Raw genomic sequence first — 23,027 nt, 5'->3', positions numbered from 1 at the left:
CATTTAAATGATACTTTTTATACAAAGCCTGCTCAAATACCACCTCTGCCATGAGGAGTCAAACACAAACTATGCTTACACTGTTCCATAACCTTTATCTGTACTTCTCAATGGTATATTATTTTTAGGCTATATTTCTGTATAAGTCATTTCTATCCAGGACCACTAGATGCACATACACACTCAGAAACCGATCTCTGTGCTCACAGCTCCTAGAGGGGGTGCCTTTTCCTAAGTATCCTGCCTGGAGCAGCAGACACTTTTTTTTCTAATTTTCACAAAGTTCTCTATAAATTAGAGGCAGTCTTGTTTATGTATACCAGTCTTCTAGACTATAAAACCTGAGAAGAGGAATTTTGTTTTTTTAATGTTTATAGACAACGGGTGTTTTTTAAAAATAGATGTTGAACAGATGGATAAAACCATAGGTTCCGTCTAGTATCACTTACCAAATTGGACTCATTCGGTGGAATGTACTTCTCGGTTCCCATTCGCACGAGTCCATCATGGTAGAGAAAAATTTTTAGTGGGTCACACGATGTTACCAGAATATAAATTCGTAAATCAAACTTGTAACCTTCCATTAAGAAAGGCTTTTCTATGTATTCTTGAACAATCAAATGATCCTGAGATGGAAGTTTGTCACCATTTCTTATCAAAGAAATCCTAAGTTTAAAGAAAAGATTAAAAGAATAATTGGATATGAGTCAAGACGTTTACAAAGTTATAGACGATACTCAAGAGGAAATTAGTGGAGTGGGGAACTCCAAGGTCTGTCCCACCACACACACACATAAATATAGTACAAAAATACTGTTAGAAAGCAACTTTTTTGGAACCCTGGGAACTAACCAGAAGCTTGTACCAACCAGGAAACACGTAACAAAAAACAAAAAAACAGCTGAATCTGTGTAAAAGAGCTACGTGGCATTTGAACTTACACTGGAACCACTCCCCAACCCCCAGCTCAGCAGTGGCCTTGAGCAACAGCCACATTCCCAGTACAGTTCCTGGTTCTAAAAGGAGCAGAACAGACCTATTATTGTGGTTGTTTTGTTCGTTTGTCTGTTTGTTTAAATCAGTTTGGTGGCTCCGCAGAGGATCTCAAAGGGCTTGCTTTTATCTTGTCTAAGTGGGAATCCTCCCAGTGCTGAGGCAGCTACTTGGGGAACAAATATTGAAAACATTTAAAGATAAATGTATCAGTCCATACTGCCTGGGGCAACAAATAACAGTTGGGGAAAACAACAGACTAACTGCAGTGATTGGGATGAAAGACTGAGGAATGAGAATTTTGGGGGGAATAAGGGTTTTGATAATCCCTGACGTATTTCTGGGAATCTAGAAGGCCATATGCATGCCCAGAACTAAGTGCATGCTAAGGAAAGGGCTGAGAAGGGCCTTGGTTAACCTTCAGGCTCTGCACAAGCAGGAAGTAAAGGCTAAGGCAGAGTTGTAAATTGCCTAGTTGAGTGTTGAAAGCATGCTCCAATACATACACACATACATACATACATACATACACACACACACATACACACACATTACACACCATCTGCAAGGACTGGGGGATATTGGGGGGCAAGGTCCGAGTTCTTAAGGAAATTTCCATCCAGTTACTAGCTGACCACTGATCTAACAAAACAGGAACTTCAGAGGCCACACATAACAAAAAATACAGACTTCACAAAATTATTTCAGAAAGGTCACTAAGCAAATAAACAACTAGAATAGCAGCAACAAAATCCTTCAGAGGAGGGAGAATATAATCATCAGAGCTGCTACATTACAATATTCAAAATGTCCAATTTTCAAATATTATGAGTCATGCAAAGAAACAAAAAGTATGGCCCATACATAGAAAAATTATCAATGAACAGAAACTATACCTGAAGAAGCCCACACAGTTGGCTTCCTAGACAAACCAACTACTTAAAACAACTATTTTAATTTTGTTCAAAGAACTAAAGAAAATCATGTCAAAGAACTGAAGGAAACCATGGGAATAGTATCTCACCAAACAGAGAATATCAATAGAGATACAAGTAATTTTTTAAAGGTGGTGAGTGGGGGGTACCAAAGAGAAATTCTGAAGGTGCAAAGCGTAAGTGAAACAAAAAATTCATTAGAGGAGCTAAACAGACAATTTGGGAAGGCAGAAAAAGAATCAGTGAACTTGAAGATAAATCAATTGACATTTGCCTGAGGAACAGAAAGAAAAAAGAATAAAGAAAAATGAACAGAGTTTAAAAGTCCTGTGGGACAACATCAATATATATCAACACAGCCATAATGAGAGTCTCAGAAGGAGAAAAGAAAAAGGGGTTGAAAGACTATTTAAAGAATTAATGGCTGAAAATCTCCCAGTTTGGTTTAAAATATTAACCTACACATCCAAGAAGGCTAATAAATGCCAAGTAAGATAAACTCAAAGATAGCCACAATAAGACACATTCTAATCAAACTATCAAAAGTCAACACCAAGAGATAATCTTAAAAGTAGCAAGACTGAAGCCACTCATCACACCCAAATCATCCTCATTAAGAGCTAATTTCTCATCAGAAATAATGGAGGACAGAAGACAGTATTTTTTATAATGTATACAGATGTAATTTGTGGCAAAAACAACAGAAGGGGGCAGAGCTATACAGAAGCAAAGTTGTTGGGTTTTTTGTTTACTATTAAAACTAATGATATTAATCCAAACTAGGTAGTTATAAATTGAGATTCTAATTGCAACTCCAAGGCAACCATTTAAAAAAAAACTCAAAAAATATATAGTAAAATAAACAACAATGAAATTAAAATGGTACACTAGAAAATATCCATGTAATACAAAAGATGGCAGAAATGGAGGAACTGAGCTACGAAAACTAAGACATACAGAAAACATATTAGCAAAATGGTAAGTCTTTCCTTATCAATAATTACATTAAATACAAATGGATTAACTCTTCAATTAAAAGACAAGGTTTGGCAGAATGTATTTAAAAAAAAAAAGTATGACCTAACTGTATGCTGTCCATAAAAGCCACACTTTATATTCAAAGACTTGAATAGGCTGAAAGTGAACAGACAGAAAAGCTATTCCATGCAAACAGTAGCCAAGAGAGAACCGAAGTGGCTACACTAGCATCAGACAAAATAGACCTTCTGACAAAAAGTATTACAACAGACAGAAAAATCTAATGATTTTTAAAAGTCATGCATCAAAAAGATATAATAACAATAAACATACGCACCTCACAACAGAGCTCCAAAATACATAAAGCAAAAACTGATAGAGCTGAAGGCAGAGATAGTCAGTTCAATAATTGCAGCTAGGGTCTTCAATACCCCACTCTCAATAATGGATAGAACAATTAAACAGAAGGCCAGCAGGGAAATAAATGTATTCTACAGGTGAGAAGCATGTCCTTTACCTAAGTGCTACTGCGTTACATCAGCTAAACGCTGGCAGCACAGTTTGCACAGTATGCTTTTTCAGCTCTTTTTAATACTATAGCCAATTCAGATTATTAGTTATTTACCATGTGTTAACATTTAATAAATATATATGAATTTTTAACATTAATTTTTAATATTAATATCGAGAAAACATAAACTCCAATTATCCCCACCAAGAATTTTACCTTGATACTAACATATAGTGAACTAAATTTACATTAAACAATTAATATAAAAATTTCCACTAAAAAGATTTCCACTACTACATGTTGTTAATTTTCCAATTACTAAACCACAGTTAAAAACAATGTTTGATTAAATGATTAAATTATGGTTTAGAGTTAGAAGAAAATTTGTTTAGTAATACTTTACCTGGCAGCTACATTTCCAAATGTCTTTTCCCCACAACATTCTAAATCAAAGGTTAAAATGACTCATGTGTTTTTATTAAAAGCAGCCTCAGACACATTCTCTTTGAAAAAGTACATTGCAGAAAACTAACATAAAAAAGCAAAGGAAACAGGAATATTAAGTCATATAATCTAGTCTCAACTAACATGTCTAGTTCTCAGGACTTTAGCCTAAAATGTGTTCTATTCATTTTCAACCCAGGTCATGGCTACATAAAGAAAAAAATTATTTGGAAAGCAAAGAAAATAAATTTTTGCTTTAAGAATTTTTTAAGATGAAAACAATAACTGCCTTTCCATCTCTTTCTCCAAGTCAGTTTAGCTCTTATTGTACCAACCGACTGTCCCCTCCAAGCTTACTTTAAAATTATTATGAATGCAAATTTTATGTTTAAGAAAAAAATGGGAAACACTTATTTTTCTCTATTTTGTTGTCTACTATTGAAGTCTCACTACCTCTTCAATACATTTTTAAATTGAATTACCAAAGCCAAGAATAGGGTAAAGGGGATCACTAAATATTTAGCTCCAAAAAAGCAAGTTAGAAACCTATTTTTTTCATATTAGTATTCAGTCATGAGCAAATGAACACATTTATTCTTTCTCTGAAAATTTTTTTACCTTTTTATATATTCCAAAGAAAAATACGTACCCATGACCCATGGCACCATTAGCCGGCTTTACTATAAAAGTTTTCTGCTTTCTTTTTTTCTTCAATTCTTTCATATAGTTCTGAAATTGTGTATATTCAGCAGGGAAGATCCACGTTCGAGGAACAAAAGTATAATCCAGAGGCCGGGACTTGATCATTCTGTAAACCAGAGACAATATATGAAAAATATTTCTATTCAAATTCATCTAAATTTTCTTTCTCTGTGTTACTGACATTAACTACAAGAATTTAAATTCCCTCCATGTCTTTATTTATTGATCCATTCATTGACTCATTTTTTTAAATGTTTATCAAGCACCTACTATGTGTTAGGCTCTATTCTAGATACTAGGGATACATTAGTGAAAAAAACAGACAAGAATTTGTGCCCTGTGTACTAATTTACATATTAACAGATCAAACATTTGAGTATATACTATGTGTCAGCACTGAGGATTGGTACAGTCTCTGTCCTAAGGAATTTACATACAGGCTATTAATTAAATACAATGTGATGGGTGCAGCAAAGGCAGGGTGACTTGTAGAAGGGATCATTAATTAACCCTGCCTCAGGGAGGCGGGTGGTCAGTACAGTTCACGGCCAGATGTCATTCATATTGCTTCTTTAAAGATGATTGGTCCAGCTCCTTTCCTCTCCTTCAGTAATGCTTTTGCAATTCTGGGTCTTTTGTGATTCCATACACATTTTAGGATTATTTGTTCTAGTTCTGTGAAAAATGTCCTGGGTAATTTGATAATGATTGCATTACACCGACTATACCTCAATAAATAAATAAATATATACATATATATTCATATATACAAAAATTTAAAATTAAAAATTAAAAAAAAGATGATTTGGAGTTTTCTGGGTCATCCATAGGCAGCAATTTTTGATTGCTTTTACTCCAGTGTTTTTTGGAGTTTTACTGCTTTTCCGAGAAAACCATGTGAAGCCACTAAGTCAGCAGAGGTTTTGTTTACATGAGCCACATCTGCCTAAACATGTGGTTGCATGGTTACAATGTATGTCCTGACATGTCTGTATTTGCTATAAATTAGCTGCTTATTTGATGCATAACTTAGGAGTACCGATACAATACTGGGTACAAAATGTTTGCTTTTGATTAATCCAAATGCTAATTATTTTGTGCACATCGATTCCCAGTAATAATTTTTTAATTACTAGAAATATTTTAAATGTTATCTATTAAAGAAAATTTGACTGTTTCCAAAGTCTTTTTATAAATGCATGCAAGTCTTTTACAGATGGGAAGATATTATCCACAAGTGAGATTAGTTAAAACTAAAATAGGGCCATAGTGCACAATATGCACAGAAGTAGGGCCTAAATTCTAAGACCAGGGTGTGGAATACATAAGCCACTTGGCTTCCACAGCTGGACTGTCATGCCTTTATCACACGTCAAGGGCTCTTTCAAGAGGACCCTGTAAAAAAAGTTGTTTCCACCATGAGAAGGGAAAGAATCACCAGCTCCACCTGTCAAATCCAAAATAAGCCAACAAGCTAAATAATCTCTGTACAAAACAGGCTAACACTGATTGGTCTGAAATACACACACACAAATCTAAACTTAAAAAGCACAACAACAGTGCTAATATATTTGTTTTTGCTTTCAACACTTTATATATATTTATTTTATTTTTAACGATGATATGCAATTAGACCAAGTTAAAGCTTTAATAGAACAATATATTTAAAAACTAACCATGAAGTATTTATGAATGATACCATTCTTTCATATATATATTTGGAAAAAAATCCAAGCACACATATATTTAGGAAAAATACTTTATTCCATTTAGGTAATCTAGTACATATCATTTAGTGTAACAATATGTAGCTTTAAAGAGACAAGCAGTCTTAAGAATTTGGGATACTGGAATAACTTCTGTTCATGGTTCTGTCATAGATTTAGTAAATGATACTAAACATGTAATTCATTTTGATATAACTAGGTCATAACTTTTTATCTAATAGATTATTTTTTCCAAGGATTCTACAGAATGAGAAATTGCCTATTTGCAATAGCCTACCAACGGTTCTACATTTAGCCCTCTTGCCTCTCCCGGTCATACAGACTGTTCCCTACAAAGCAGCCAGAATGATCTTTTCAAAATGTACGTCTGGTCATATCAGCAATGTCGTCTCCCCGCTCCTCTCCTATGGCATTTAGGATAAGGATCATAATCCTAAGTATCTCCCTTCAGCTCGCCTCGCCCCCACTCCCCGTCAATCTCTTGCTCCAGCTACATTTGGCCTTATATCAGTATCTTGACTATTCACGCTTCCTCATGCCACAGGACCTTGGCTCACGCTATTCTCCTCGCCCAGAAGGCTGTTACCTACCGTCTTCACCAGCACACAACTCATCATTCACATGTCAGCTTCTAGAAAAGCACCCCTCACCTCCTCAGAAAAGCACCCCAGTGCTTCCCTAAGTTAGAAGTCCTTCACCCTGCACTGATTTAGAGCCATGTGCCCCTACTTCACAGCACTTATCACAGTAGCAACACAAAGCTGTAAAAGCCACTAAGTCTGCTTCGGATCACCTCGTGTGCCCAGAGCCCAGCACAGCGCCTGGCATGTAATAGACACTTAATGAATATGTGTTAAATGAAAATCAATGACTTAAATGAAACAACACACGTCCAAACCGTTACAGAGGTAATTCTCTTTCCTCTGACGTCCACCCTTCTGTAATCCTTATGTTAATAAATCATACCATCCACACAATATCCTAAACCAGAAGCCCAGAAGGCTCCTCGGAGACTTCTCTCCTCCTCCTCTTTAATTCTCAAATCAAAGCAGTTTTCAAGTCCTATAAATTCTCTCTCCTTCTTATCTTGCAGATTTATTTTCTCTTCCTTGTTCTTCCTCTCTCTCTTTTGGATTATTAGATGCTCCTTATTTCACACCTAGATCGACAAGCGTCTCCTCCAGGGTTTCCTTCCTCTAGTCCTCCCTTCATCAAGTCCATATCTACAGTGCCACCAAGGTGACCTAAAACACGGTACTTCCCTGCTGAGATCCATTAAATCACTCCTCATTTCTCTCAGGATAAACAAATGTTTGTTGAGTAGTTAAAAAGACTAAAGAACCAATGATTAAATGATTAAATAAAATAGAATAGAAAAATAAGGCAAATAAAATACAATGGTATGGCTGTCACAGTCTGGCCTTGACACTTCTTTTCCAGTATCATCTCTGGCTGGGCTCCCAACATCCTATGTAATCGCAAACACTGCTTAGCATTCCCCTAACCATATCATGTTGGTTTAAGTTTCCATATATTTTCTCCCACTGTTGTCTTTGCCTACAATCTCCTTACCTCCTTCTCAAAGGGCGAACTCCTATACTCTTTTCAATATCCATTAAATTTCTGGGAATTTAATCCTTCCTTGTCCCCTCAGAAATAATCTCTCCCATCATCTTAGTCACCACCACACACAGCCTCTACCTCTACTGTGACAGCATCAAACTAGTGTGGGTACCAGTCTTTCACCCTTACTAAAATGTGAGTTCTAGGCAGGGACGAGGCATTCATTATCTTGTTTACTTCAAAGATAGCATCTCTAGGTCATATCGTAGACATGCAAAAAAGACTTCTGTGTGAATGGATTATAAACTCTCTCATGAATGCATACGAATATTTCTTTGATCATGTGCACATTTCCTAACATTTCTCTGTGAGAGTTCTCTTTTTAAATTTTTTTCTCAATGTATCAGCTTTCTCAAAAAATCTGATCAACAGAAATATAAACTGCATAAAAATTCTGCCGTATATTCACTACTACACTTGAGTACCTGTTAACAGTTTTCCCATGAAAGCAGATTATCACTCTGAATAATGGTCTCAGAGATAAATATGTGTGCATGTATATCCCTGGGCAGGCACGGTTACATGTGTCTATGGGTATGTGTGTGTACACATACGCACCTACTACTGTGCCTAGCACATATTAGATGTTCAAGAACCAGTATTCTGAACACACACACATATATATGCCAGATACAATGCAACAATGCAACAAATTAATTCCTGCAAAGTTTAACTGAAAATAAGTAAGTATACATTGATTGCCATGTGCAGAAAACTTCTTATATGTAAAAGAAAAATTTATGTTGCTAGAGAGACAGCAAGTTGCAGTAAAAAGAACTCTGACATTTTGGAGTCCAGCTCTGCCGTTAACTATTTGTTTGACTTTGTGCAAGATTTTCATGTCTCTGAGCCTCAATTACCTCCTCCGCAAAGTGGAGGAATAGACCCAGAGAACTTTTAAGACACTTCTAGCTCTAAAATTCTCTCTCTTTTGTCAAAAGGTCATTTCAAATCAATGTAACCTTGTAAAAGATAGCACCGTGATATTCAAAAGGTAAATTTCAAACATAAGGTCTTCTCTATTACAAGAAAATGAAGATTACTTGGTCATATTTCTTGCTAGGAAATCCTTCCTACAGATCTCCCCCATTCCTGGAAAATGGTTGATCCTCTGGAAAATAAAAAGGTAAACGTTAATAATCTCATTGACTTAATATGTTCATTTATACTATAATACAGTTACATTCCTCCTTTGAGCTTAATGTTTTAGTAAACTGACAATTATTAATGTAAAATATTTAAGGTTAAATGACCTACAATGAATTTGTGGAATTGGAGAATTCAGAGAATAATCAGAGAATAAAATTGCAAGAATTTAAAGAAATCAGAAAAGGTATTTACATGGACATTAAAGTTACAATTTTCTCTGTTGAATAACTGGTAATTCAATGTCCAAATTACTTTTGGTATTCTAGATTTACCATATTCAGACAGATAAGCACTGTAGAAAGACTGGTAAAAATGGACTTACTTGTTCCCAGTCAATTTTGTATTACTTCCTATACTAACAGATGAAGAAGAACCATACAAAATGTCAACTGTCTAAAATTCCATGTATTCGGCTTTTTATTTTTTTAATGTAAGTTTGTGTTACGTTCTAAAAATAAAAGAATGCGCCAAATTACACACAGCTGACATTACATGGGATTTCTGCTTTCAGATGTCTTTATGCAACCTATCCCACCTCGCTCATCTTCAAGCATAAAGCAGAGCAACAACCTAGGAAGAGTGTTCTCCTACCAATTCCTCCTTAAAGACGGAAAGGGCGTAAAAGTTAAATTTGAAAGGATGCAGTCTTCATGCAAGGGATCACCACAACTGGACAGCAACAAAACAGACTATTCAGGTAAGTTGGACTGAAATTTAATGTGTCAACATACTAAAAACCCTATCTAAAGAAAATTATAATGGAATTCTGGTCACTTTCCTACTGACCAGTAATTGGTCATGATTAATTTCCCACCTGGTAATTTTGCAGCTCAGCGATCTTCTCCTGCTGAACAGCAGAATCATACCATATAAGGTTACTTGTTTCATCCTCATCTGGAGTTTTCATAAATCCCATTTCATCTATTACTAAACGAACTGCAAGTAAACAGTTAAGTTAAACCAAAAGTAAAATGCTTCTGAAATACGTTCATTGTGAAAAGTATTTTGATATATACAAATTTTAGCTCATAGTCCTTCATTTGTAAAATATCCCTTAGTTACAGCATAGCTTCATTCTTAGCTACAACAATTTATCTCATGCCATATTATACTCAACAGTAATTGAGAACTGTTTTTCAGGTTGCACCCGACATCTGTAGGTTCAGTCCTCTGAGATTTAACAGGTACACAACACCATCAAAGAGTTCAGTGATTATTCACAGCACAGTGGGACATACACACACAGAGCTGAGATAACACCTCTGCCCAGAAAAATGTACTTTTATGGCTTTTTCATGACCTTGGGCTAGGTACAAAAGAGAAGAGGTAAAAATAGCGCCTGATCATCATCCTACACTTTCCACCTCCCTAGTTCAAATTATTTTTAGCAGTTAAAACCAAGTCAGCTATATTGACTCAGGATACAAAATAATGAAGCAGAATTACAGTAGAGATTTGGAAACTGGCCCTCCTATCTGCTCCCAACCCTCTAATTCTATTGAAAAAGTTTATGCTCAGAGAAAATCTTGGTTTTTAGTACAAACTACTCATGCGCTCCTCTCTGATTTGGATATTGCGATTCACATGATGACATTTTTCTTTCAATGAATTTCAAGTTTAGAGTAAATATCAGCAAATACTTAGGATAAATTTTGGGTTCCAACAGAATTTGGAGTCTTAGTAGAATGGTGTAACTATATAGCAGTGCTCTGATGTTTATTTTTAAATGTTTTTCTCTTCCTGCCCTATATATGGGGAGAAATGGGAAAAAAGGACTCATTGTCTGAATGTACTTGGCTCAAGTATGACACTGATGACCAGACACCTGTCAGTCTCAAGTCCTGGGGACTCTTGATTGCTTTTTGGCTGAGGAGAAAGGGCTTTTTATGTAATAATGCCTAAAACACAAGCAGAATAAAAGAAGAGGACAGTGATTGGAGACGGCTGAAGTAGGGGAGGGGAGTGGGGGTGAAGTTGCTTTTTCCCATGAGAGGCTTGGTAAACCAACCATAGGCTTGTTCTGAAGGTCCAGGGGCCCGTGTACAACACAAGCCTTGGGGAAAGGGCTGTTCCTCTCACGTCTGCCACAGACCACCGTGCAGCTTTGGAGCCCTGCGGGCCCAGGAGCTTCGGTGTCATCCAGCGCTCACGGGGAGGGCACGGACAATGGTGACACGGCCCGGAGGAGTTCTTTCACTGGCTCCCAGCAGAAGACAATGACGCGGCCAGACCAGCAGCTCAGGAGCAGGCCTCTTCCTGAGTGCATGGAAGACACTGCCCCAGGCCTCTCAGAAATAACGGGGGAGACCTTGATGAGAGAAAGGAACTGGTGGCAGTCAGGGATGGAGGGAGCAGACTGAGCTAGTGAGATGTGGCTGTTAATGTACACATGAGCGGGTGAGGCTGTGAACATTCAGGTTACGTAACAGTGGTGGGGAAGACCCCTTCTTTCTTGAGAGTCACGAGGCCAAATGTGTCAGGTCAGTCACATACAAATCTCTTTCACTATGAAAGCCGAAGCTTGGAGAGCTGACAAAGTTGCACTTCAAAGAAAAATACAATGTTGGGTATTAAACTGTCACTTTTTTTTATCTAAGCTATTTAATCATATTTTCGTTTGAACTGAAATTTTAGAAATCGATTGGCATCTTTTTAAGCATACCATCCCCACTGTATAGAAAAGAAATGCCTTTAAAGTGTCAGTTCCAAATGGAAGGCGGTTGGCAGCTAAAGCCTAAAGCCATGCTTTTAAACACCGGTCTTTTAGGAATGCTCTTAGAAAAAAAAAAAAGAGGTAAAATAATTGCCTCTGTATTGAATTCTTACCAAACCAAACTCCCTCTTGGTAAAAGAGAGATAACCTTACCAGCCACTTTTCTCACATTCCCTTTGCATAGTTATGTACCCCTTTCTCCCATCTTTCTTCTCACCATTTAGTGAAAGTTACCAAAAATACATTCCTTGCAAATTTGTCCTATTTTTTTTTTTTTTTTTTTTTTTGCCTTGACCCATAGAGCTTTTAGAAGCCGTTCAGGGGTTTTAAAAATAGGAATCCATGCAACAACTCTAAATTTTAGACACAGAGGACACCTTAATGTTCCTCAATTTAAATTTCAATTCATATTTATTTAGGCAGTATGATATAGTAGAAAGAACACTACATTTGGAAGCAAATTACTTCAGATTCAAGTTCTGCTTTTGCCATCTGTGTGACCTCGGGTAAGCTGCTAACCCTCATTGAGCTTCAGTTTCTTCAACTGTGCCTGAGGGACATTTTAAAAAATAATACTGTGAAATTTCATAATGTATTAATTATAGGACGACTGTGAGAATGTAGTTCACTATTCCACAGTGTGTCTCCACAAAGAATTACGAGAGAAATTTCTCTCAAGACTCAGAAACAGAAAATATTCCATTTCCTCTGAATAACCGGCATGGTTCATCTCTGGGCACTGTGCATCTACAGCTGATTATGCTTCGGTATTTGGCACTGCTTGCTAGGAAGCGCAGAGGCAAATCCATGCACATCTCTAACTCTGGACAATTTCATGGAGTGCATTTTGCATGCTCATCAGCCGTAAGGTGCATCCTATGTTACTGTTTTTATTTTTCCTTATTTATTTTCTTTACTGTTTTTATTTTTCCTTCTTTATTTTCTTATGGCTGTTAGCCACTTCAAATTCACCATTAGAGTGAGGAAAGGCAGGACAAAAGGAAGCAAGGGAGTAATGCAACCTACTTCCGAGGATTATCTGGAAGGTTAAACAAGGTAATGATGTGAAAATATTTGGTCAAGGGTTGTAAAAGGAATAATATTAAAGGTCAAAGTATTCTAGGTGAGGAAACAGGCAAAGCGAGGGTGAAAACAACAGGTGTTCTAACTGACTTAATTATTTTTCCATTACATAATTCAACCTGTCAAAGGAGCAGTAAATTACAAGAGGTAATCTATTGCATATCACTAGGTTAAATGAGAAGAAAGCAGGTAGCTGTCTGTCCCAGACACGTGGCCAATTGTCCCTTTTCCTCCCCTATACTTAGCTCCGTATTCGCTCAGCGGCCCCTGATCCAAATCGCTAAGCCTCATCTAGCCAGGAGTTTTGCTGAACGCAGCTGCACAGGCTCAGCATACAGGTATGAAACCAGCATGAAGAACGCTAATGTAGCTTCCGCCCTTGGAAAACCTCCTGGGAAAGTGAGAGGGAACTGCACTTAAACACTCTCCTTTCGACAAAGGTTCCTTATAAACCGCACCAGGACCTTAAAAGTAAACAAGAGGATAAGTTGTCATTTTGACAACAGTCACCTTCCTCTAAGATTTTTCACTCTCGAAAACACCCTGCAAATAAACCCCGAACCTTCCACGCCCTCCTCCCACTTAATTGGCTGCAAGTTTTTCCTCTGAGGATCACTTGATGGAACTGAATATTGGGGGGCCTCAATTCCAATGAAATGTTCCATTGATCGCTGATGAACTCTGGTGAATTACTGTAAATGGAAATGTGGCCGTCAACGATTAACAGGTAATAGGAATTAGTATCCTTAAGGGTTCACACGATCTTCTTCAACTCTTTCAATGCAAAGTTATTTTTAAAAAAGAGGAAGATTATTTGAGTACTTGTATTCATAATGAGGGGCAATGCTGAGCAAAAGTATCTTAATTTAAAGCAATTAATTTTTTAGTTATTTTCTCCACTACAGATACAGTTTACACATATAAACCAAAATCCTATTAATAATAAGCAACAGTATCATCAAAATAATTTTTAAAGCATAGAGAGAAATACATTTTTACACTATTCCTTAAGTCAGGTTCTCATTGTTTAATATGAATCTCTAATTCTGCACTTTTTATTTTACACTTAACATATGAATCTGTTTTTTAAATGACTTACAAAGTAATGAATGTTACAGACTAAACATAATTTGAGTCTCAGTAAAAATGTTTTAGAATAATACAGTTTTCCTAAGCACATCTATATTTAAAGATTAGAGCTAGAACCATTGGGTTTTGCTGTTCGTATTATTTTATATTTGATTTAAAAATTAAGTATTAATCAAAATCATATATATTTAATCCAATCCTATCAATAACTAATGCTTTTTAGTTTACACTGATGTTCTATTTGATTACTGATGTGTTAAATATCTCATAAAAAAGAAAGTTTTATATAAGGCATTTAAAAATCTATTGCATAAAAGATAATTCTCTCTCTGAATTTCTACATTGTTTTCAACATCAGACTAGTTTTTCCAACAATTATGAAAATCTCATGATTCTGAGGAGACCTACCAATTTCAAACTTTGTCCCAGCAACATTGGCTGTAATGGTTCCCTTCTTTTTCTTCTTTCTGACTTTCCTTTTCATTGTGCTTTGATAAGGCAATTCTTTATTCAGATCCAGGGGGGAGGGTCCCTGAATAACTTTAAAAGAAATGTAAACCAACCAAATATCACTGAAATAACAAAAATTCCACACCAGAGAACAAAAATGTACCCCCCCGACAAGGCAAAATTATAAATTCTAGTACTTTAAGAGCCCCCAGTTAATTTTTAATTCTTAAAAAAGGATCAGCCATGATGATCTATCATTCATCCATGTAATAGGTCACAGGATTAAAGCAACCTGCTTACCTCGTTCTTGCGGCAGAGACGGCATTATTGCCTGCGCCAGTTTAAAAGCAGTGTGTGTTGCTGTTCCAAGCTCTCAGGAAGTCTGGAAGGCCTGCATCGGTCTAAGTGGGATATGGCTCCAAATCACCAAAAGTTCCTATCATATTATCTTGGTGGAATTCTTGGATTTCGGGACACTGAAATTAAGGAATAAGAAGGTACCTGCAGGGATTTTAAAGCAACAACATTTACAAAACAACTTTTATGACATTTTTCTGATATATTCCAATACTACTCTCTTTAAAAAGCCAAGTGCAGGTGAATGTTAATGTATTTAAGCAACAAATATTTGTTAATTTATCAAACCTTATGCAAAATGTCAAGCAACAGTTCCTTGTTATAAAAAGTGAACAGTCTAGAGGAGGGGGTTTTATATAAGTCATGTATCATATTTACATACAATAAAGAACATGCCTGACACAAACAATAAAAATAACAGTACTCACTACCATTTACCGAACACTTACTACCTTAAGCCACTTACGCCACTTAATCTTTCAATGAAACTATGAGGTAGAAGCTTTTATCCCCATCTAACAGGTAAGTAAATTGAGCTCAGAATGGACAAATCTTTTCAAAGAAAGGAATGACAAAGTGGAGATTAAAATAACATCTCTCTGATGTCAAAACCAGTGCCCTTAACCATGACCCATGCAACCTTTAACCCAATGCCTGAAACCACGCTGCAGCCCCGCTTTTAATATGAAACAGTAAAGTAAGTGCTCGTGCCAGGGGAGGGGTCACATGCTGACAGAACAGAGAAAACACTAATTCCCTTTCATGGTGTGTGTGTGCTGGGTTGGGTGGTGGGGCAGGGCTTCATAAAACAGACCACATTTGAATTATGCCTTGAAAAAAAACCATGAAAGGCAGAAAACAGGAGGAGTCATTACCACAATGATCTCATTTGGGCACACAGAGGAACACAATAAACATTTTTTAATGAATGAACTAATTAGATGTGGCTATACCCAATATGGCCTCTATTCCGCTTCACTTATATTTCCATTGTGTGTGTGTAAACCTAGGTGTTTACGCCCGGACTGTGCTATACTCCCCGGTCTACACGATCAACTTTCCAATTTCTGCCTTCATATTTTAAGAATCTTCGAGTTCTTGCAAAATGTCTCTAAACATAATGAAACCTTAAGAAACCTATCATGATAAACAAAGGCGTGATATCAACACCATCATCAGGAGATGATCAGGTTTGTCAGAAATACTTAAAAATTCAGCTACGTCAGATGGAACTCTCATACACATCACTGCCAACAATCATTATTAGCAATAAGATTCATTATTTAAGAAAAACTACAACTTAATCATTCTTACTAGAATAATTCTCTAGAATAATTCAATATCAAAACTAGGGGACTATTATTTATTACAGACCAGCTGTGGGCTGGCACTATATTAAGAATTTAAAATATTCTAACTCATTAACAAACTTGGAACTTAGGTATTATTTCCCCTAATTTTCCAGATATAGAAACTAAGGCTAAATAAGGTAACTAAATCAAGGTAACAGCCAATAAACAGAAAACTTAGGCTTTGAACCCAATTCTGTTTGGTTATCTGCTCTATTCACTGAGTCCCACTACTTTCAGACAGCGTGCTAATATGGCATATAGACGTAGAAGAAGTGTGCAACCCTATTGCAGTGATAGTGAGACACGGGTGTACTCTGGGAATTCACAATACTTGAAAGCAAACAGTGAAATCACAGCAAACATCCCTAACCTGATGACAGCTCCCAATTCCAAGCTGCAAACAGACTAGATCATTTTTCAGAATAAAAGAAAGGAGTAGTCTAAAGTTCAGTTTGATTTCTTGCTGGAAGTTCTCTGATACCTCAGGGAGGTAACTATTTGAGTTTACAAGTCCCTGTCCAACATCTTGTTACTGGAGTAAACAAAGACCCTCTTATGAGAACAGAGTACTTATTACATTGAAAGTAGGTGACAAAGTCAACGAGAGTTTGAGAACAATGTTTGCCTAACTGCGCTAACAGTAAGTTAATAATTGTTGTAGGCTGTAAAAACATTTATTAATTTCTGACTTAAACATGAGCCTAATGACTTTTAATCTGTATGGAGCGCAAAGCAAGAACTGTTATCCCTTCCCCTAACCACACAGGAATTTAAAGGCCTTAAAATTATTCTCTCCATAGGTTTGCTTTACCTAATTCCAATTACGGTTTGGTGAATAACAATAAAGGTGCTCAGACAAACTCAAGGACTTCATTCTGCCATCCCAAATCTAACCATTTCACTTTATTCTAAGGAGGAGATTTGAGATGACAGGTTGATCACACCACGCAGATGAGCCACAGTTACCTACTTTCCAAAAAGAGAAAGCATGTTTCAGTTACCTGCAAAATACTTTAAGCCAAGGGCTTCTAAGTTTGGATGCACAACAGAATCACCGGAGATTTTGAAAATCCTGGTGTCCAGGCCACACCCTAGACCCAGGTGGGGCTTAAGCTCAGTATTTTTAAAGCTCTCCAAATGATTCTAGTGTACAGCCAAGGCTGACGACCTCTGCTGTCAGCACATACTTGCACTAAAGCAAATAATAGCTAATTACAACATACACATATAAAATTGTAAGAAAAATGTAAAACAAAGACGAAAACTCTTGAACTATATGAAAAAGGTCAAATGGAAAAAAGTCATCTATAAAAATCCTCATGTCTAGTTCAACTAAATATATTGGGAGAAAAAAGAATTAGGAAATTAACAGAAACTGATTTCTAAGATAAATAATTTAATTTTGCAAATAAGCCATTTCCAAAAGGAATCAATTTACCAAAATTTCAAGCAAATGGTGACCTTAAATGCAGAACTTTTAAGTGCTACCACGCAAAAGAATAGACACACAAGACTGAAACAACAAAAAAATAAGTCCAGTACATTTGTGATAGAGTACCATTTCTTCCCAGTCCTTCCTGTTGAATTTCTACCCATCACTTAAAACCCAGAGAAATTTCCACTTGTTCCTTAAAAATTCCTCTGATCATGTCTGAAAAAATTCATTTCTCCCTCTGCCGGTCTATCCTAGGGACCATTACTTGTACCCGCATCATATCACCAATCCCAAACCAAGAAGGTAAGCTCTGGGAAAACAGTGGTTTTCTTCTATCTTGTTCAACCCTCCACTCCTAGAGCCTAGAATAGTGCCTAACACAGTGCTTAATAAGCACTTCTTCATGAATTTAAAAATCAATCAAATAATTAATGACACCAGGGAGTAAGAAGAGGCATTGTGGAGCTATGAGAAGCAAATACATATTTACAACATGTTACTTTCACATTTTTTAATGAAAAAAGCAAAGTACCTAGAAGTTTACATTTGGGTAAAACAGTAGGCGAGTACACGGAGTATACCCAGAGTCGTGGTGGCCTGCGGCAGCTGGGGGCAGAGCTAAGGGCGGCTAACTTTCGTGCACACCCTTCAGTGCCCCGTGCCTGAAGTACCTGCTCAAAAAGTTAAGTCTACGTGATAAAAGTTCGTGTCAACGTTGTCATGTTGCTAACAAAAACCATCGAATTTTGCATTTCATTTAGATGAAAGTATGATACGGTAGAAAGAGCACTAAACAAGAAGTCAATTAGAATTCTTATCCTTTACTCTGCAATTTACCAGATAGATGACTTAATTTCTTAATACGCAAAAGAAAGGAATTGATTCATTCCAGCCCTGAAGTCTATAAAATGTCAACCCCTGAGAGCAGCATTGCCGGTGTTCTGGATGACAACAAGACGAAGACACAAGTTCTTCTGTGTAAAAAACATGAGGGGAATCAGCCCTTCTCCAACAATCTCCCAAAATCCATGCTCTGATGAGTGCCATATATGGGCTCTTTGTACATATCTGTGCATTTTTAGCTTACCGTAAATTACTAAATAATCTAACAAATGGTCAGTGGAACCAAAATTAGAGCTGAATTGAAAATATGTCAAATAATATTAAATAAAAATGTAATAAAAGCTATTTTTCTGGTGATAAGGGGAAAGGTGGAGAGACCCAAATAAACCAGTGGACTAAGCACTTCCACTTAACTTTGTATTTTGTCCACACAAAGTACATTTGATTATAATTTTACATATGGCAAAATTTAGTTTCCATGGATAAGTAATCCGCCCAAAGTCACGCCTTAATAAGCAACAAGCAAGTGGTTTTCTCTAAAGCCCATGATTTTCCTCCCACTTTTTGTACTACCTTCAAAATTCAGCCTTTAAACGTGACACATTAATGATTTCACAAAGATGCCTAACCCTGCTTGACTGGAACCATTTTAAAAGCTAGGGCATGAGAGCAAGAGAATCCAACTGTGGTTTAAAATGTGGATGAGATAACAAAGTTGCATCAGATTTCGTCTCTCTTCTTGGAACACCTAGGCAGCTGGCCGTGTCCAGATCGTCTTCCTGTTTGTCCCTCACGGATGTGCTGCAACTGAACACACACTGCTATGTATCAGGTACTGTCCTCGGTACACAAAATGGATACAAGTCTTCTTTCTCTGTGGTGCTTGCATTTGAGTGGGGGAGAGACAAACAATAACAGTAAACATTTTAAATAAGTAAAGAAAACGCTAAATTCTGTGGGGGAAAAAACAGAGCTGGGAGTTAGATCAGGAATGCGGGATTAAGAAGATTAACAATTTTAAATATTGTATCCAGACAGGCCTCCTTGGGGATGACATATCCAGGAGAGCAATGACTTGCTATCATGAGTGTAGTCGATAAAAAAATATTATGCACACGTGCGCACACGGGCATGTAAGCCTGTGTAGATGCGAATGTGTGTGAGCGGGAGGAAGTGTGGACACCTGCTACTTTCTCTGGGACCCAACAGTCTCTAAGCCCTTCACCATGGTTCTTCTTCCTAAATCCTAGTTTTCCTCTGTCTTCATTTCCTACATGCATTTTTAAATTTCTTTTTTCACAATGACAAGGAGTAGAACCAATGTGTTTCACAATGTATGCAACTGGTTTTACATAAATTATGATTGTGTATCACTTTTCTGAAGGGGGAGGGGCCAGAAAGATCCCCCCCCAACCTGGTGTCCCCAGTAGTGACATCGGATTTTTACACACTCCTGGCGATTCTCTCTGGTTCTTAGCTCCTAGCATCACGGGTTTTGGCATCTGGCTCACTCTCACTCCCCTTTCAGACTTTCAGTTCTCAAAACCCATCCAAAAACACTTTTATTAGTCAATCCAGGCTCACAATGCTGCAGCAACAACTCCCACATCTCAAGAGCTTGAAGCAATTCAAGTCTATGTCTCCATCAGGCTACACACCAACTGAGGGAGACGGGCGGGACGCTCCACATATCACAGTCACACAGAGACCCAAGCTGTCAGAGCAGCCATCATCCTCATCGTCCAAACAACAACCAGTCCCTGTGCCAGAGGGAAAGAGCCTCTTGAAGGATCTCACCCAGACAACTAAGGACACACATAATTTCTGCTCACAATTCAATGGCCTGAAGCAGTCGCATGACCCCAGCCAACAAGAGTTAGGAAGTGCAATCATACCAAACGCCTTGGGGAAAAAAAGCCAGTAAGTAACACTAACAACCATCACAGTCTCCGACCTTGATTCCTCCCTGTTGGAACCGAGCCATCCACCCTAGACACTCTTTTCTAGTTCTCCATAGCTCCACTTCATAATGCTCTCCTTTGCCTGGAAAAAAAAAAAAAATAGCTGAGATTCTGTATTAGGTCCAGTCTGTCTCCTGGCTTTACACAGTGGAGAATTAACCTTCTCTATGCTGAGCTGCCATGGACTGAAATAACAACGGTGAGGAGGAGGAAGAAGAGGAGGAGGAAGGGGAGGGTAGAGCTGACCTCGGTCACTTATGTAAAACACACTACACACCAGGCACTCTTCTATGTTTCTGCATGTGAAACTCTGACCTTCCCAACCCTAAATGGTGTCCTTTATTACTATCCTCACAGACAGGTTAAAGAAAAGCAGTATAATGAACAATGATAGTAAAACACAAATTATAAGAATATTTTAAAATGACAGCAATTCTGCAAATTTGCCTCAAGATAATTCTCTTTGGATTCCTAAACTGTTATTATCCGATGAAAGATGTTTCAATTACTATTTCAAGAAAAATGAAAAATAATAAATGTAGCAAAAATTAGATCCAATTAAGCTTTACTTTGTGGGGGAAATACTCGCCACACACATAATGTATTATTTGCAAGTAGCAGTCAGAAATCTATCACATCATCAAAATCATCCAAATAAGGCAGTTGGTTTTTTCAGGTACAAAAAGTAGTATTTCCAAACATCAGGTCATAAATACCATTTTGTCCATCTTTGTGCTTTAAAACATCGTTAAATTTCAGCACTTGGTCCCCCAACCAAATGTGACACATTATTTTTATTTTCAAAGAAATGATGTTTTTTTCTTACGTAAATATAAGGAAATGAATGTAAATGAAACGTGCCACTTTTTAAAAGTGGCACATAATTTTAAACATGGCACGCGATTCACATAAATCTGAAGCGTTTTTTATTTGTTTTAAATATTGTTAGGATTAGATTCAACGTGCGCCCAGGGCCACCAATTTCAGTTTTAATGTGCATGCTAATCACCCAGGTATACTGCTAAAGTTCAGATTCTGATTCCTTAGATCTCAGGTAGGGCCCGAGCATCTGCATTTCTAACAAGTTCCCAGATACACTGGCCCACAAAGCACACTTTGTAGGGCAAGACTTGAGAGAACCACCATGCTTACTACTAAGCCGATACAAATTTTTTAACTTAAAGCCTTTCTTTATAATATGTAAAAATCATGACGTTACAAAACAACTTTAAAAATCGTGCAGTGACGCGAAATTGTATGTTAATGTTAAAGAGGCTCATGCGTCAAAAACATTAAAATTAAATGTAAAAGGTTGAGAAATGTTGGCCTAGAGCAGTGATTCTCAAAGTCTGCTCCCAAGACCAGCAGCATCAGCATCCCCTGCAAACTGCAAAAAGGCAAGCTCAGACCCAACCCGAGACCCTCAGAACCAGGAACAGGGGTGAGGCTCCCCCACTGGCAAGCCCTCCAGGTGATTCTGAGTTAGCTAAAGTTTGAGAACCACTGGACTAGACGGCCAAGGGCTGGGGGCATGCACAGACTTCAGGAAAGTCAGGGCTATCACTCACTCCTGGAGTCTGTTCCCTCCTCACTGGTCTTTCGAAGCAAAGCCATGTAGATGACTTAGAAGCCACCTGGCCAAGAAACAACTGACAAAAAAGGGCCTTGCCACACAGGGGAAGCAGCTGGAAAGGCAGACATCTGCTACGAAGGATCTCATCTGCTACTGCAGACAGCCCTGCTAATTAAGCGGCAAGACGGTTTACACCCCTTGCCTGAGCCCAAACCAGTCACCAATGCTGACCAACAAAGTCATGAACTTTAAACATAAGCCATCTACCAAAAATAACGAAATATTTGAGGATTAACAACCACCACAAAGATCAATTATATACTCGCTACTCTTTAGTATTGGTCCAGGAGCGTGGGACTTTGATCTGAAAAGGTCACAGACAGCAGAAAAACGGTGGGGGAGGGGATGAAGTGATCATCAATCAACAAGAGGTGCATACCCTGCGGGACCCTCATACAGTGGAGGCCCTCGACACAAGAGCAGATGCAGGATCTAGAACTACATGACCAGCCTCACAGCCAACGCGGATCAAAAAAGCTGAGGAATACACACTGCAGTACATCACTTACGTGAAGTTTAAAAGTATTACAATAATACGTGATGCACATTGAGATACAGCTGCAGATCTCTTATGAGTTCATGCATATGAAATGAAAGTGTGAAGAACTACATGGGAATGGTAAACACCAGGTCTGATACCTCTTGAGAGAAAGGGAGAGCTCCCAAGAGCCAGTCCCGTTTTACAGACACTGAGCACCCCTGTTCTCACCCACGCCAAAGGTGTGACTCTTAATATAAAGAGTGAATGTACCTTTATCATTTTAACCTGTTGAAATAATAAGTAGAGATGAAATAAACAAAACGCTTTTGCTTGAACCACTGTATGTCTCCTGAGAAGCATTTTGTTCTAAGCTAGACTGTTGGAAATTTAGGTCCAGTCCTGACTCATGAGCAATGTGGTGGGGTCACTGAAGGACTTCAAGAGGAGTAACATAATGCAGCTTTCTTTCTGGTAGGTTACACCAGCAGTTATTGTGGGAGCTGGATGGGAGAGGGGCAGGAGTGGAGACGGGGAGTCTCAGGAGGGTGTTGCTAAAGTCCAGGAGACA

At 37.7% G+C, this 23,027-nt stretch overlaps 1 protein-coding gene across 5 annotated transcripts in view; it reads right to left on the bottom strand.

Annotated features, from left to right (window-relative positions):
* Nucleotides 1-23,027, bottom strand: part of TTLL7 (tubulin tyrosine ligase like 7) — a 128,276-nt gene that overhangs the window by 72,074 nt on the left and 33,175 nt on the right. For 3 of the 5 annotated variants that reach the window (XM_064493398.1, XM_064493397.1, XM_031465476.2), the window contains exons 2-7: nucleotides 14,698-14,898; nucleotides 14,356-14,487; nucleotides 9,877-9,998; nucleotides 8,957-9,024; nucleotides 4,511-4,669; nucleotides 450-666 (exon numbers count right to left, since the gene is read on the bottom strand). In XM_064493398.1, coding sequence (XP_064349468.1) covers nucleotides 450-666; nucleotides 4,511-4,669; nucleotides 8,957-9,024; nucleotides 9,877-9,998; nucleotides 14,356-14,487; nucleotides 14,698-14,722 — 723 coding nt within the window. In that variant the 5' untranslated portion in view covers nucleotides 14,723-14,898. Of the gene's footprint in view, nucleotides 1-449; nucleotides 667-4,510; nucleotides 4,670-8,956; nucleotides 9,025-9,876; nucleotides 9,999-14,355; nucleotides 14,488-14,697; nucleotides 14,899-20,338; nucleotides 22,565-23,027 lie in introns of those variants that run through there. The other 2 variants (XM_064493396.1, XM_064493395.1) reach the window with 2 other exon arrangements.

The sequence above is a fragment of the Camelus dromedarius genome, chromosome 14, assembly GCF_036321535.1.
Source record: "Camelus dromedarius isolate mCamDro1 chromosome 14, mCamDro1.pat, whole genome shotgun sequence".
NCBI lineage: Eukaryota > Metazoa > Chordata > Mammalia > Artiodactyla > Camelidae > Camelus > Camelus dromedarius.
Note: the sequence above shows the minus strand (reverse complement) of the source record. Positions and strands in the feature narration are given on the sequence as shown.